The 14,474-nt window shown below is 47.6% G+C and overlaps 1 protein-coding gene across 1 annotated transcript in view; it reads left to right on the top strand.

The window, feature by feature from the left end:
* The window catches only part of LOC143987597 (interferon-induced, double-stranded RNA-activated protein kinase-like), a 365,105-nt gene that overhangs the window by 199,435 nt on the left and 151,196 nt on the right, over positions 1–14,474 (top strand). Inside the window, 1 exon segment of the mRNA XM_077486451.1 lies at positions 1,425–1,547. Within this exon segment, the coding sequence (XP_077342577.1) occupies positions 1,425–1,547 (123 nt within the window).

Raw genomic sequence — 14,474 nt, 5'->3', positions numbered from 1 at the left:
CTCCATGCTGCAGGCACTGGACTTACATTATGCCTTGTTAATCAGATTTGTGTTTACTGTATAACCAAACATAAATTTATATAATATATATATATATATATATATATATATATATATATATATATATATATATATATATATATATAATATATAAATATAAACAGTGCACCAACACATCAACTACTGTAGAAAAGAATTGTCCCAAAACAACTCAAAGTTCATTATTCATTATTTGATATTATATATATCAAATAATGTTTTATATATAATGTGTGTGTGTGTGTATATGTATATATATAGATATATATATATATATATATATGACATTATTTCGTTATTGGAACACCAGTGTGGAAAATGTGGTAATTTCCAAAGCTTCTATAAATGAATATTCCCACAGTGATACCAGTGCACTCCTCCACATTTGACCTCTTGCTATAAATGAGGTCAAATAACACTTTTTCGCTCTCCCGCAGAGCTAATTCACAAATGGTGTCGATCACTTGTTTGATCCCATATGCAGCTCAGATATGCGTTAGATGTACAGTACTGTGCCAAAGTTTTAGGCAGGTATAAAGAAATGTTATAAAGTAAAAATGCTTTCAAAAATATATTTTAATTATTTGTTTTTTCAATGTACAAAATGTTAAGTGAGCAAACGGGAAAAATCTAAATCAAATCAATATTGGTGTGACTACCCTTTGGCTTTAAACGAGCAGCAGTTTTTCTAGGTACACTTCTACACAGTTTTTGAAGGAATTCGGCAGGTAGGTAGTTCCAAACATCATGGAGAACTAACCACAAAGCTGTGGATGTAGGCTGTCTCAAATCCTTCTGTCTCTTCATGCAATCCCAGACACTCAATGTTGAGATCGGGGCTCTGTGGGGGTCAAACAATCACTTCCAGGATACCTTGTTCTTTATGCTGAAAATAGTTTTTAATGACATTGACTGTATGTTTGGGGTTGTTGTCCTGCTGCAGAATACATTTGGTGCAAATCACAGGCCTCCCTGATGTATGGCATGATGGATAAGTATCAACCTGTATTTCTCTGCATTGAGGACGCCATTGATCCTGTTGAGTTCCTTCAGAAAACGTGTGCAAGTGTAGCTAGAGGAATTGATGCTGATCCCACAGGAATGGCATATGCATACTTACATTCATTCAAGTTGGACCAATGTAACTATGCAAAAAAAGCTCAGCGTTCAGCTTAAACGTGGGTTTTTGAAAAGCATATTGTTGCTAGAATGGGAGACTATCTCTAGAAATTGTAGCCAATGAAAGCACCATTAGGTTTCAGTTTACAACCAAAAAATGTAGCTAGCACATAAAACTTAAAAATAAATGTCAGCTTTTCTTTCTAGTTATTTTTTGTTCTTTCATTTCATAAATATGTATGCATTTTTATTATTTTTTTCCTCAGATTTCTTCAGGATTTTGACAACATAACAAGACTCGATTCTGGTGGATACGGAACTGTTTTTAAAGCAAGAAAAAAATTGGACCAAAAGGACTATGCTGTTAAAAAAGTAAAGCGGCGATCAGAGTAAGTTTACCTGATTTGAGATGGGAAATTTTTTTATCATTGCATTTGAGCAAGTAAATGTTTGCGCACATAGCCCAGTTTAAATGGGAAAATGTTTTGCTGTAAAGTAAACTATATTGGAAGAGGAACCTGCTAACTTTAAATGCTATTGGTGCACATGAAACCATTCTGGAATCTGCAAAATCAGAGATGGGAATCTTTTAACCACTAAAGCAACCATATACCGTATATACTCGAGTATAAGCCGAGATTTTCAGCCTCTTTTTTGAGGCTGAAAGTGCCCCCCTCGGCTTATACTCGAGTCATCGCTGTCTGCCCGCTCGATCAGCGTGTCGAGCAGACAGACAGCGGCCATTCTATAATTCAAAAGCCGCGCCTCCGGCTCCGCCTTCGCCTGTGATAGGCGGAACACTGAATTTCCCAGCAGCCTGTGTTCCGCCTATCACGGACATCGTCTCATCCTCGTACTACGGACGAGGATGATACGATGTCCGTGATAGGCGGAACACAGGCTGCTGGGAAATTCAGTGTTCCGCCTATCACAGGCGAAGGCGGAGGCGCGGCTTTTGAATTTTACAATGGCCGCCGAGGCGCCGACGAAGAGGGCACGGGACGGAGGCAAGGCAAGGCACGGCACGGGACGGGACGGGACGGAGGCAAGGCAAGGCACGACACGGGACGGAGGCAAGGCACGGCACGGGACGGAGGCAAGGAGGCAAGGCACGGGACGGAGGCTCGGGACAAAGGCTCGGGACACAGGTAGGCTGGACACACACACACACACACACACACACACACACACACACGGATGGATGGAGACACACACACACACAGGGATGGATGGATACACACACACACAGGGATGGATGGATGGAGACACACACACACAGGGATGGATGGATGGATGGAGACACACACACACAGGGATGGATGGATGGATGGACACACACACACACAGGGATGGATGGACGGACACACAGGGATGGACGGACACACAGGGATGGACGGACACACAGGGATGGACAGACACACACACAGGGATGGACAGGCATGTCTCACCCTCGGCTTATACACGAGTCAATAAGTTTGCCAGTTTTTTTGGGGGTAAATTGGGGGCCTCGGCTTATATTCGGGTCGGCCTATACTCGAGTATATACGGTAATATGCTGTGAAAATGTTCCTCTTATCACTCAATATGTTACAGTGACAGCTTTGTGAAGTCCTAAAGCATTTCAGAGAACACCCCCTGCCTACATGTTAGGCTTCATTCATACAGACAAAAAGAACTCTTATGCAAGATTCCTGTGGCAAGTATATTGAGACTGTCTGCTGCCACAATCTCAGGTGTTCTGATTATTAGCAGCCACTAATCCTGGGAAAATGTATAACAGACTAAATAGAGCAGCCAGGGGCTGTCTGCCACGGTAAGCATGTGTCCACTCATCCAGCAGTTATCAGACTTTTGTCCAGGGCTGGACATCTGTTCCTAACCTGAACTAACCTCTGGATGTGCAGATACATGCTTAAATGCAGACAGCACCAGCTACTTACAGCCTGTCATTCAGTTGTATAGGCTTATGCTTGCCTTTTACATGCCTGAAAATCATACATAGCTGTCGCTTCTATGTATTGTTAAAGAGGGGACTAGGAGTAAAGTTTAACAAAATTAACCCTATCTGACCTGTGCTAGCAGATCTTCGTTATCAATTGTAAACTAGATTTGAGCATTCTGTCCTAACAAATGGATAAAGCTCTTAAGACAGGGGTCAGCAACCTTGTTCCACTTAGGGGCCGGATTCAATGTCTGTGAATGCATGGAGGGCCACGCTCACCTGCAAATAAATTAAGATAATAATCTGGACCCCTTTACATTACGCAGCCCCACACCTCTGGACCCCTTTACATTACACATTCCCCCCTGCATTTTACACAGCCCCCCCTGTAGATCACCCCCCTATGTTGTGCTTTAAAATTGCACACACTCGTAAGAATAGCGACAAAATAACTATGGTACTTAAAATCTTCATAGGTGACACTTTACATTTTTTTACCGGTTACCAGTTCAGAGTTAGAGGAGGTCCTTTGCTAGAATTATTGCTCTAACGATCGCTATAATACCTCACATATTTGGTTTGAGCAGTGTTTACATTTGCGGTCGCAACTTGCGTATGCGTTCGCTTCTGCGCACATACATGGAGGGATGAGGCACTTTAAAAAAAAAAAAAAAGTATTCTTGTTTATTTTATTTCCTTTATTTTTGTACTGTTCCTTTAAAAAATATATATTTCTGATCACTTTTATTGCTGTCAGAAGGAATGTAAACACCCCTAGTGACAGGTACTTTTTATGGAAAGATCTGGGGTCTATAAGACCCCAAATCACTCCTTTGTACTTAAAGTGATCATAAGGGTTGTTTTTTTTTTTTTTAAATAGCGTGTTATACTTGCCTGCTCTGTGCAAGGATTCTGCACAGAGCGGCTCTGACTCTCCTTTTCAGGGGTCCCTCGGCGCTTTTGGCTCCTCCTCTTCGAGTGCCCCCACAGGGAACTGATTTCCATGGGGCCACTCGTGCGGCCAATAGATCCCGCTGATCATATATCCAATGAGGACCTGAGACGGCGGCTGGAGCTGCTGCGCTCGTCACTGAAACGATTGGGTTCAGGTAAGAAAAAGGGAGGCTCTGGGGAGCAGCTGCAGCACAGAAGGTTTTCCACCTTAATGCAAAGAATGCATTAAAGTGGAGGTCCACCCCAAAAAAAAAAAAAAAAAAAATTATTACTGTGCTTAATAAAATAAAAACATTTGCAGAATTTTTTTTTTTACTCCTCTACATGCCTGTTGCTAGGGGTTCCCTCCTAGTCGTCTGCCTCTTTTGGCACTTGGGCTCCTGAATTCACTTTCCTCTGCGCAGGAAGGGAGATCGCCCCTCTCCCCTCCCTCCTGTCAATCATCTGGGACACGTGACAGGTCCCAGATAATTGCACTTCCAGTCACGGCACACGGCTCGTGCATGCGCAGTGGGTGCCCGGCTGTGAAGCCACAGCTGGGTGCCCACAGTTAAAATGCCGGCTCCACAGAGCGGAGGGGAAGACAAGCGGGGTTTCGATCCCCCGCGTAGCTGACTTTTAATTATTATTTTTTTTAAGTGGAACACCGCTTTAAAGTAAAAAACTATGGGGGTTTACAACTCCTTTAAATTAATTATTTTAAAATTTGGCGCCTTTAAATCTTCTGTAAACCGAAGGTGATGTCATGACATCTCTTGCGGGCTACTAAATCCAAAACCCGATCAAAACCGATATCCGCTTTGTTCGGGTCTTCAGCCAGCCAGCCAGCCAAAAGGAGGGGGGGTGGGCGTCCCCTCCCGCTGCTTAGGATAACAGCCGAGCGGTTTTTAGCCGCATCAGTTGCTATCCCAAGAAAGCTGACAAAGGGTCAAAATGTCCACGGTCCGTAAGCATGTGCATACATCACGTGCACTGGCAGGCTGGACATTAAGCGGCAGCAAACCAGGTGCTGGCCGTGGATTGCCAACCCAGTCTTAAGACTTGGGTGGTGCATTGTATGTTAATGCACATCCTCAGTCTGTCCCCACTTAAAGGGTAACTAAACTTTTGTGAGAAAAAAATTAGCAAAAAAAAAATTATATATATTCTATTACAGCTGTGACTCAAATACTGTAATTAAATTTTATTAAAAACTACTGTTCCTTTTCAATCTGCAGCACTGTAATTTTCTATAAAAATGCAATGCATTGTGGTTACCTGGAGTCTTACTGTACAGAACGCCCCCTAAAAATGTAACTGCTTGAGCACTGATTTTCCCAGATGTTTGCACTACGATACAAAATTTGATTTCTCTTATATTCACCGTCCGACACAGCTCCTCTCTGTAACTAAATGGGTTGGGGGGGGGGGGGTGCGTTTGAGGTCAACCGTACAAAGACACACGCAGTCCAACAACTTGGGGGGCGAGGGGAACACCAATTCACCCCAGGAGGTCTAGGGGGAGAGAAATAGAACTGTAGGGCAGGGGGACCGACCCCCCCGGGGAGTACCCATGCCCCACGAGTGCACGTGGGAGGGGAATCTACTGATCCACTGAGGTTGTAGGTAACACTCCTGAGACCAATCCTCCTCGCAACCAAAGTGGGGGGCTGCCGGCCATGGTAACACTGTGACACAGACTCTGGCATCCGGTCATATTTGTCCCCACCAAACTCGCTGGCCTCCCTGGTCCAGGATGGAGCATGTCGTGGCCTACCCAGCATGTAGCTAATGCACAAGCTCGCTGGCCAGACTGGGATGACCAATGGATCTATATCCAGCCCGTAGCCCAGTCCGGCTGTTCATTGAAGATCTCCGCAGGAAAAAACCCAGGAAAAGGAGAAAAAAAAAAGACAATGGAACCAAAGGTCCTAGCAGGGAGTTAGGTCACTACTCCTGAACACTAAAGCCGCGTACACACGTAGCGGTCTGTCCGACGTACTTAGTCTGGCGGACTTCCCGCCAGACTGTCCGTCGGACTTTCCGAACGGGCTACTTGCCCACACACGGCACTTTTTCAGCGGACTAATACGGCGTACTAAGTCCGCCGTACTATCCGCCCTACTTTTGAAATGAACGGACTCGCCCACACACGCGGAGGAAAGTCCGCTCATTTCAAACGCGTCTCCAGGTAGGCGGAGCCCGTGAAGGAGACGTCGCTGGCCCCGCCGCCTAGTATGGACTTAAAGGGGAACCCCAACGCCGAAAAAAATCGGCGTGGGGGTCCCCCCCAAGTCCACAACAGACCCTTGTCCGAGCACGCTACCCGGCCGGCCAGGAAAGGGGGGGCGAGCGAGCGCCTCCCCCCCTCCTGAGCCGTACCAGGCCGCGTGCCCTCAACATGGGGGGTGCCTTGGGGAAGGGGGGACCCCAAAGCACCTTGTCCCCATGTTGATGAGGACAAGGGCCTCTTCCCGACAACCCTGGCCGTTGGTTGTCGGGGTCTGCGGGCGGGGGGCTTATCGGAATCCGGGAGCCCCCTTTAATAAGGGAGCCCCCGGATACCGGCCCCCCACCCTATGTGAATGAGTATGGGGTACAATGTACCCCTACCCATTCACCTGTAAAATAAAAGTACAAAAAAAAACACAACACACAAGATAAAATACTTTATTGCACAGCTCCGGGGTCTTCCGTCTTCGGGGGTCTTCTCGCCGGACTCCTCCGCTATCTTCTTGTAGCTCTTTTACTAGCGGAGGAGCCCGGCATTGTTCCTCGCCGCCGGCCTCTTCTTCCGACTTCGGGGGTCTTGTCCCCCTCTTCGGTTCTTCTGCCGGGCCACCGCGCCTTCTTATAGCTCTTATACAGGCGGTGGCCCGGTCTTCTATCGCCGCCGCCGTCTTCCGTTCTTCTTCTTCTTCTTCTTCTTCTTCTTCTTCTTCTCCAGGAGATGTTGACTCGACGATCTCTCCGGCCGCAATGCCAGGGACGCGCTGCGCTGCCACTTATATAGGGACAAGGGGCGGTGTCACATGGGTTTATGTCACATGGGTTGGTCACATGGGTTGATGTCACATGGCGACAGTCCCAGCATCCTCCGGGACTGTGACATCGTAAGGGGGTGACACCAACCCATGTGACATCACCCATGTGACACTGCCCCTTGTCCCTATATAAGTGGCAGCGCAGCGCGTCCCTAGCATTGTGGCCGGAGAGATCGTCGAGTCAACATCTCCTGGAGAAGAAGAAGAAGAAGAAGAACGGAAGGCGGCGGCGGCGGCGACAGAAGACCGGGCCACCGCCTGTAAAAGAGCTATAAGAAGGCGCAGTGGCCCGGCAGAAGAACCGAAGAGGGGGACAAGACCCCCGAAGTCGGAAGAAGAGGCCGGCGGCGAGGAACAATGCCGGGCTCCTCCGCTAGTAAAAGAGCTACAAGAAGATAGCGGAGGAGTCCGGCGAGAAGACCCCCGAAGACGGAAGACCCCCGGAGCTATGCAATAAAGTATTTTATCTCGTGTGTTGTGTTTTTTTTTGTACTTTTATTTTACAGGTGAATGGGTAGGGGTACATTGGACCCCATACTCATTCACATAGGGTGGGGGGCCGGTATCCGGGGGCCCCCTTATTAAAGGGGGCTCCCGGATTCCGATAAGCCCCCCGCCCGCAGACCCCGACAACCAACGGCCAGGGTTGTCGGGAAGAGGCCCTTGTCCTCATCAACATGGGGACAAGGTGCTTTGGGGTGGGGGGGCCGCGCGGCCCCCACTTCCCCAAGACACCCACCATGTTGAGGGCACGCGGCCTGGTACGGCTCAGGAGGGGGGGCGCTCGCTCGCCCCCCCTTTCCTGGCCGGCCGGTTAGCGTGCTCGGACAAGGGTCTGTTGTGGACTTGGGGGGGAACCCCCACGCCGATTTTTTTTCGGCGTTGGGGTTCCCCTTTAAGTTCATACCAGGCGGCGGGGCCAGCGACGTCTCCTTCGCGGGCCCTGCCTACCTGGAGACCCGCTCGAAATGAGCGGACTTTTCTCTGGGCGGGAAAAGTCCACTCATTTCAAAAGTACGGCGGACTGGCATACACACGGCCGGATTGTCCGCCGAAATGCGAGTCCGGCGGGAAGATTGCAGTGCAACACAGCATTCTAAGTCCGCCGTACTTTCGGGTCAAAAAAGTATGCCGGAGGCTACACACGGGGGGATTGTTTGGCGGACTTGAGTTTGCCGGACTTTTCCACCGGATTGTTTGATCGTGTGTACGCGGCATAAGTGGAAAGAATAGAATGCCTATAACAGAGAAGGGGTTTTATGCCAGCTAGGATTTCCCATAGGCGGTCCTGAGTTATTTTCTGCCTTGTCCTACAGGTGGCGATATAACCCAATGGTCAATATTCTTTGGAGAGCCGTGTCCGTCAATGAACGAAAGAGAAAATAGGATTTTTTGTACTCAGCGTAAAATCCTTTTCTCTGTAATTCACCGACCGACACAGCTCCTCTCTAACTAAATGGGTTGTATAGCCTGCCATTAGGAGAAACTAGGCAAAATTGTTACACAATACACAACTTTAATCCCACCCCAGGGGAGCGGGCCCCGTGCCATCAACCCTTCCCACTGCTCCTAGCAGCTTCAGTTTTTATTTTGCCTAGCAAGGAGAATGACATAGGAAACCCTGCGGGCCTCTCAGTCCATATTTTTGCTGCAGGTTTGCTGCTTTTTTGCGCAAGATGTAAGATCCTGAGATCTTCTATCAACTGCCGGCTGGGCGACGGGCTGGTTAATGATATCCTTGTAGTCTCCTCAGTCCGGCCATCGAGCGCGAGCAGGGCGCAGCTAAGGCTCGGCAGGCCACGACATACCTCAGCTCCAGAGGTGGTCAGTAAGCTTCAATGCTCCGGGGTGTACATATGACCAGGCTACTGATGTCTGGATCACAGTATACCGTGGCCAGCAGCCACCCTGTAACTGCGCAGGAGTGGGTCTGTGATGGAATGTCTCCCAGCTCTTCAGGACTGGTAAGTACGGCTCTCCCTGCTTCGGTGGGGTGAGTAGCTGGGCATTTCCTGGGGGGTCGATTCGGGGACCACCTCACCTCCCTATCTTCTCTCCCAAGTCCCTATCACCCCTCCTTCCCTCCTCTGAGGGGGGTGGCTGCATGCGCTGCGGGTGGTGTGTGTGGGTTACTGTTTCTCACCTGTGGGGGTCTGTGCGGCTGGCGTTGGTCCTGGTCCAGGTCTGGGAGTCCGAAAACATGTTTATGGAGGTTGGTCTGACTGTTAGCAGGCAGCACGTTTTATTTTTTTGCTCTGTCACCGCATGGCGCTGTTCCGGTGGCCATCTTGGATTTGGGAAAGCTATAAATTCCCCTGGTGAGCTTCAGCAGCCTTTTTCTTTAGGATTCCTATTGATTACCTTGGCGGCCATTTTCTTAAAGACTGAGCGCTTTTTTCACCACTGGCCTCTTGTGGCAGCATTACATGTGCTTTCTCTGGCTGCTTCCTATATCCACTGTGTGTGTGCAGGACGCTGGATGGCTCTTTGCTGAAGGCTGAAGCTGCTCTGCAGATCGTTGTACCGCTGGTGGGAGCTGCTGACAGTTTTCTCCTCTCTGCAACTGGGAACCTCCTAGGGACTACAGGCACTGCTAGTGGCATTCACAGGACGCCCCAGGGTGGTGAGTCTAGCGCTAAGTACCCACCCCCCCCCCACGCGGCGGCAGCAGGAGGGTGGGACCTTCACTGTCCTAAGTCTCCTTGCAGGTGGCAGACAGGCTAGGGTCAGCATGGCTTCAGAAACTGGTGTTTCTTTCCCCGAAATCCAGGCTATAGCTACCGGGTCACCTGCAGTTAGCGTGGTGCGCATGGAAACCCTGACGGCGGTCCTGGACTCCTATGTTGCTGAGATAGAGGCAGCACGTGGCAGGAAAAGTGCACGTAAGAGGCCCCCGCCCCCCCCCCCCCTGTCCTCTGGGGAGAGCTCTGAGGCAGACTCGGGCCCTGCTGCGGCTGGAGACCCCTGCTCAGACCTATCAGACGTGGCTGACCAGGACCGTTCGGACAGTGAGGATGATTCCCCGTCCAGGTCCGGGCACGACAAGGCGCTGGTTGGAGCACTTATTTTTATTTATTTTTTAATTCTTTATTTTCACAATGTAGTAATACAATATTCCATATCTAAACACGTCCACGCCTACATCTTATGTTTAACACAGTGCCATTCATCATTTAATCGTGCTTAATTTATTGTATTACATTTCCATATTTCCTTCTACTCACTATTACATTTTCCTTAACATGGGATAGCCCTGGTTATCTGTATTAAAGAAAGAAAGACAAGAAAAAGAAAAGAAAGAGAAAAAAAAAAGAGAAAAAAAGAAATTTGTCCTCCCCTTTCCCTACCCCCTCCCAAAAAAAAGAAAAGAGAAAACCCTATCTAAGGATTTTGTTCCCTATATATAATATAGGGCTTCCATACTTCATGATACCTATCTTCTTGCTCTCTCAGTATCATAGTCCAATTTTCCATTTGTTGAATCTCCGAAACCTTGCTCATCCATTGTGATTTGGTTGGAGCCACCGTGGTTTTCCATAAAGCTGGAATGCATGCTTTTGCTGCTGTAAGCAAATGCCTTAAAAGAGACTTTTTATATTTCTCTATGGATAACGGAATATCATGCAGTAAAAAAGCTGCCGGATTTTCCTCAAGAGACACATCTGTCATTTCCTTCACTATTTCAGATACCATCTTCCAAAAATCTTTTACTCCGGGACAATCCCAAAATATATGTAACAGAGTACCCTCAGCGCCCTGACAGCGCCAGCGCAAATTTGATACTTGTGGGTATATCCGGTGCAATACTTCTGGGGTCTTGTACCATCTAGACATAATTTTATAACCCCCTTCTTGGTATCTGGTTGCTATTGACGCCTTATACGTGAACATAAAAATCTTATTTTTCTGTATGTCTGAGAAAGTGACTCCTAGGTCCCTTTCCCATGCTCGTAAGAAAGCCAAATCTTGTGAGGCTTCTTGTTCCATCCGCAACGCATACATAGATGAAAGGGAGTGTTTCAGTGGTTTACCTTTTAAGCATATCTGTTCAAACCCAGATGGTGTCCTAATCACCAGTATTAGCTGCCTACTTAATCAGAGAAAAGCATTTAGCTGTATTCGCCTGAATGGGTCCAGGTCCTCCCTAAATTCTTGTTTGATCTCTTCCTTATACATTACATGATTATCAATTGAGAAATGTATAATCCTACTGATTCCCTTTCGTCTTAGGTCCCTAAAACCCTGATCTGTCAGGCCTAGCTGAAAACTCGGGGGGGCCAAGATTGGTATCATAGGGCTTGGATGTTCTGATATTTTAGTTTTCTTGAATAGCTTTTGGACTGTCTGTAGTGTGGCACCCACCGTAGGGTGTCTACGTACCTCCTGTGGAATTTCTACATCTGAGAGCCACACTATTCCTTCCAAGGGTATTGGAATTATTGCTTGTTCCATATGTATCCAAGGTTTTTCTTTTTGGAGTCTACACCAATCTACTACCCGTGCTAAATGGGATGCCTCGTAATAGCCCACCGGATCCGGGAATCCCACCCCTCCTCTCTCTTTTGGTAGTATCAAAATATCTCTGCGTCTTCTCGCTTTTTTACCTTCCCGTATAAATTTTGTAAATCTTGATCTCAAATCTCTCAAAAAACTTACAGGGAGCTTTATAGGTAAGGTCTGAAACAGGTAAAGCAGCCTCTACATTACATTCATTTTAATAATATTAATTCTCCCAAACCATGTAAAAACCATTTTATCCCATAGTTGAAAATCTAACTTGATCTGTCGTATTAGTGGGATAAAATTCAGTTCAAACAATCTGTTCAACTTATTTGATATTTTGGTCCCTAAATAGCATATGTGGGAATCCGTCCATCTGAACGCAAAATGCGCCGCTAGCTGGGATTTCATTACATTATTCATTTCTACCCCCATCGCTTCTGATTTACTGTAATTTACTTTAAAATTAGATATCTCTCCATATGTGTGCAGCTCTAGTAACGGAGAAGGTAAGGAAATCCTTGGGGAGGCTATGAAAAATAGCAGATCATCCGCATATGCGGCCAATTTATGTTCATTTTTTTTATTTAAATGCCCTGGATATCAGGATTAGCCTGAATTGTTCTTAAAAAGGGTTCTAATGTAAGAATGAATATGATAGGGGAGAGAGTGGACATCCCTGGCGCGTTCCATTCCTTATACAGAATGGTTCAGACATTATATCATTTATCTTTACCCTAGCTTTTGGGCAAGAATATAAACTATCAATCCAATTCTGCATCCCATTTTTTTAGTCCTATATGCTGTAACGTAGCTCTCAGGAATGTCCAGTCGACCCTATCGAATGCTTTCTCTGCATCCGCTGATATAAGCACTAGCGGTTTTTGATAGTATTGTGCTATATATAGAGCATTTATAACTCTCTGCGTATTTTCTCTTCCCTCCCTGCCAGGGGTAAATCCCACTTGATCTAGGTGTATTAAAGCTGGAATAAGTCTGTTCGCAAGTATTTTTGTTAAAATCTTGAGATCTACATTTAGTAAAGAAATTGGGCGGTAGCTGGCACATTGAGTTGGATCTTTTCCCTCTTTCGGGATCACAGTTATATGAGCCATTAGCGTTTCTGGTAGCATCCTTTGCCCATCCTGTATAGAGTTAAATGCCTCTGTAAATTTTGGTGCCAGTTTTTCAAAAAAGGTCTTATAATAAAGTAATGTATACCCATCCGGGCCTGGGGCCTTTTCTGGTTTCATTTCTTGATTGGAGCACTTATCACAGCTGTGCGTGATACCCTGAAGATTCAGGAGCCAGCGGATTCCTCTGCTGATGTACCGGTCCCTTTTGGGTCCCGCAAGCCAGCACTTTCACCTAAGGTGTTCCCGTATTTGACTTATTTTGACAAATTCATCTACAGGGAATGGCGTCGCCCATAACGGACCTTTTGGGTCCCCAAAAATTTGGCGGTGTGTTACCCCTTTGAGGAAAGCCTTCTCAAAAAGTGGTCGGATCCTCCGGTTGTGGACCCCCCAGTATCTAGGTTAAATAAAGTAACCACGATCCCGGTTGAGGGGACTCCTGCATTCAAGGATCCCACGGACAGGAAGGCCGAAGCAGTGGCTCGTTCCTTATTTACAGTTGTGGGGTCAGCCGTGCGACCTGTACTGGCATCCTCACTGGTGTCGCAGACACTGAGTGGCAAAAGTTTTGCACCACGAATTGGGAGAGCAACAGGCCTCCCCTGTCTACGTGGAACTAGCAGACCAACTATTGCAAGGCCTTAAGTACGTTTGTGACGCAGCCCTGGATGCTCTCCCCCTGCTCTCCAGGGCCTCAGTGTCAGCCATTGTGCTGAGGCGATTCATTTGTCTGAAATGCTGGTCTGCTGACCAGGCATCCAAGAAAGCCCTGACGGATTTTCTCTTCCTTGGCGAATGGCTCTTTGGAGCCTCGTTGGATGACATTATTAAAAATGCCACGGGTGGTAAGAGTACACTTCTCCCACAGGCCACGAAGGCTAAGGAGCCATGCTGCAGGCAAGGGCCCTCCTTTTCCGCTCACAAGCGGCTTTTTCGTCCGCCCGGTGCTTCGGCAAAACGACCCCAGCCCGACAGGACGCCCACGGACGGTCAGAAGCGTCCCTGAAACCGCAAGCCTACGAACAAAGTTGCTACCGCATGAAGGTTTGCCCCCACCCATGTCTCGGGAGGGGAGTAGTCTTTGGGAGTTTGCAGCCCGTTGGACCTCCCGGTTATCAGACCAATGCTGTGATCTGATTTCCACAGGTTACAAGATAGTTTCTCTCTTGGCCGCCAAACAGGTTCTTTCCCTCCAGCATACCCATGTCCCCGGTTCGCCGGGAGGCCCTGTTAGGGGCGGTGAGGGACTTTCTGAATCAGGGGGTGATTGTACCGGTTCTGGAATCGGAGCGCTTCCTGGGGTTCTACTCAAATCTGTTTGTGGTTCCCAAGAAGGAAGGGGTACATCTAATATTGGACCTAAAAGCCCTAAATCACTTTGTAAAAGTGCAAAGATTCAGAATGGAATCAGTTCGCTCAGTAGTCGCTGCACTCTATCAAGGGGACTTCCTGGCATCCCTGGACATTCAGGATGCCTACCTGCACATACCCATATGCCTTCAGCATCAAAAGTTTCTGCGTTTGGCAGTCGGAGAAGCCCACTACCAGTTTGTGGCTCTTCCTTTTGGCCTGGCATCAGCCCCCCGAGTTTTTACCAAAGTACTGGCTCCAGTCCAGTCAAGCGATCGTGGGTTACCTAGTTAATCTCCTCCTTAGAGCTTCTTCCGCCTCAGAATTAGAGTAGGATGTGGCGATCACCTTGCAGTCCCGGTAAGCATTTGGGTGGCTGTTGAACCTACAGAAGTCGGTGGTGGTACCGAC

The sequence above is a fragment of the Lithobates pipiens genome, unplaced genomic scaffold (genome assembly GCF_037356315.1).
Source record: "Lithobates pipiens isolate NorthernLeopardFrog02 unplaced genomic scaffold, aLitPip1_a1.2 Scaffold_18, whole genome shotgun sequence".
In the NCBI taxonomy this organism is placed as follows: Eukaryota; Metazoa; Chordata; class Amphibia; order Anura; family Ranidae; genus Lithobates; species Lithobates pipiens.
This window is presented reverse-complemented; position numbering and strand designations above follow the sequence as displayed.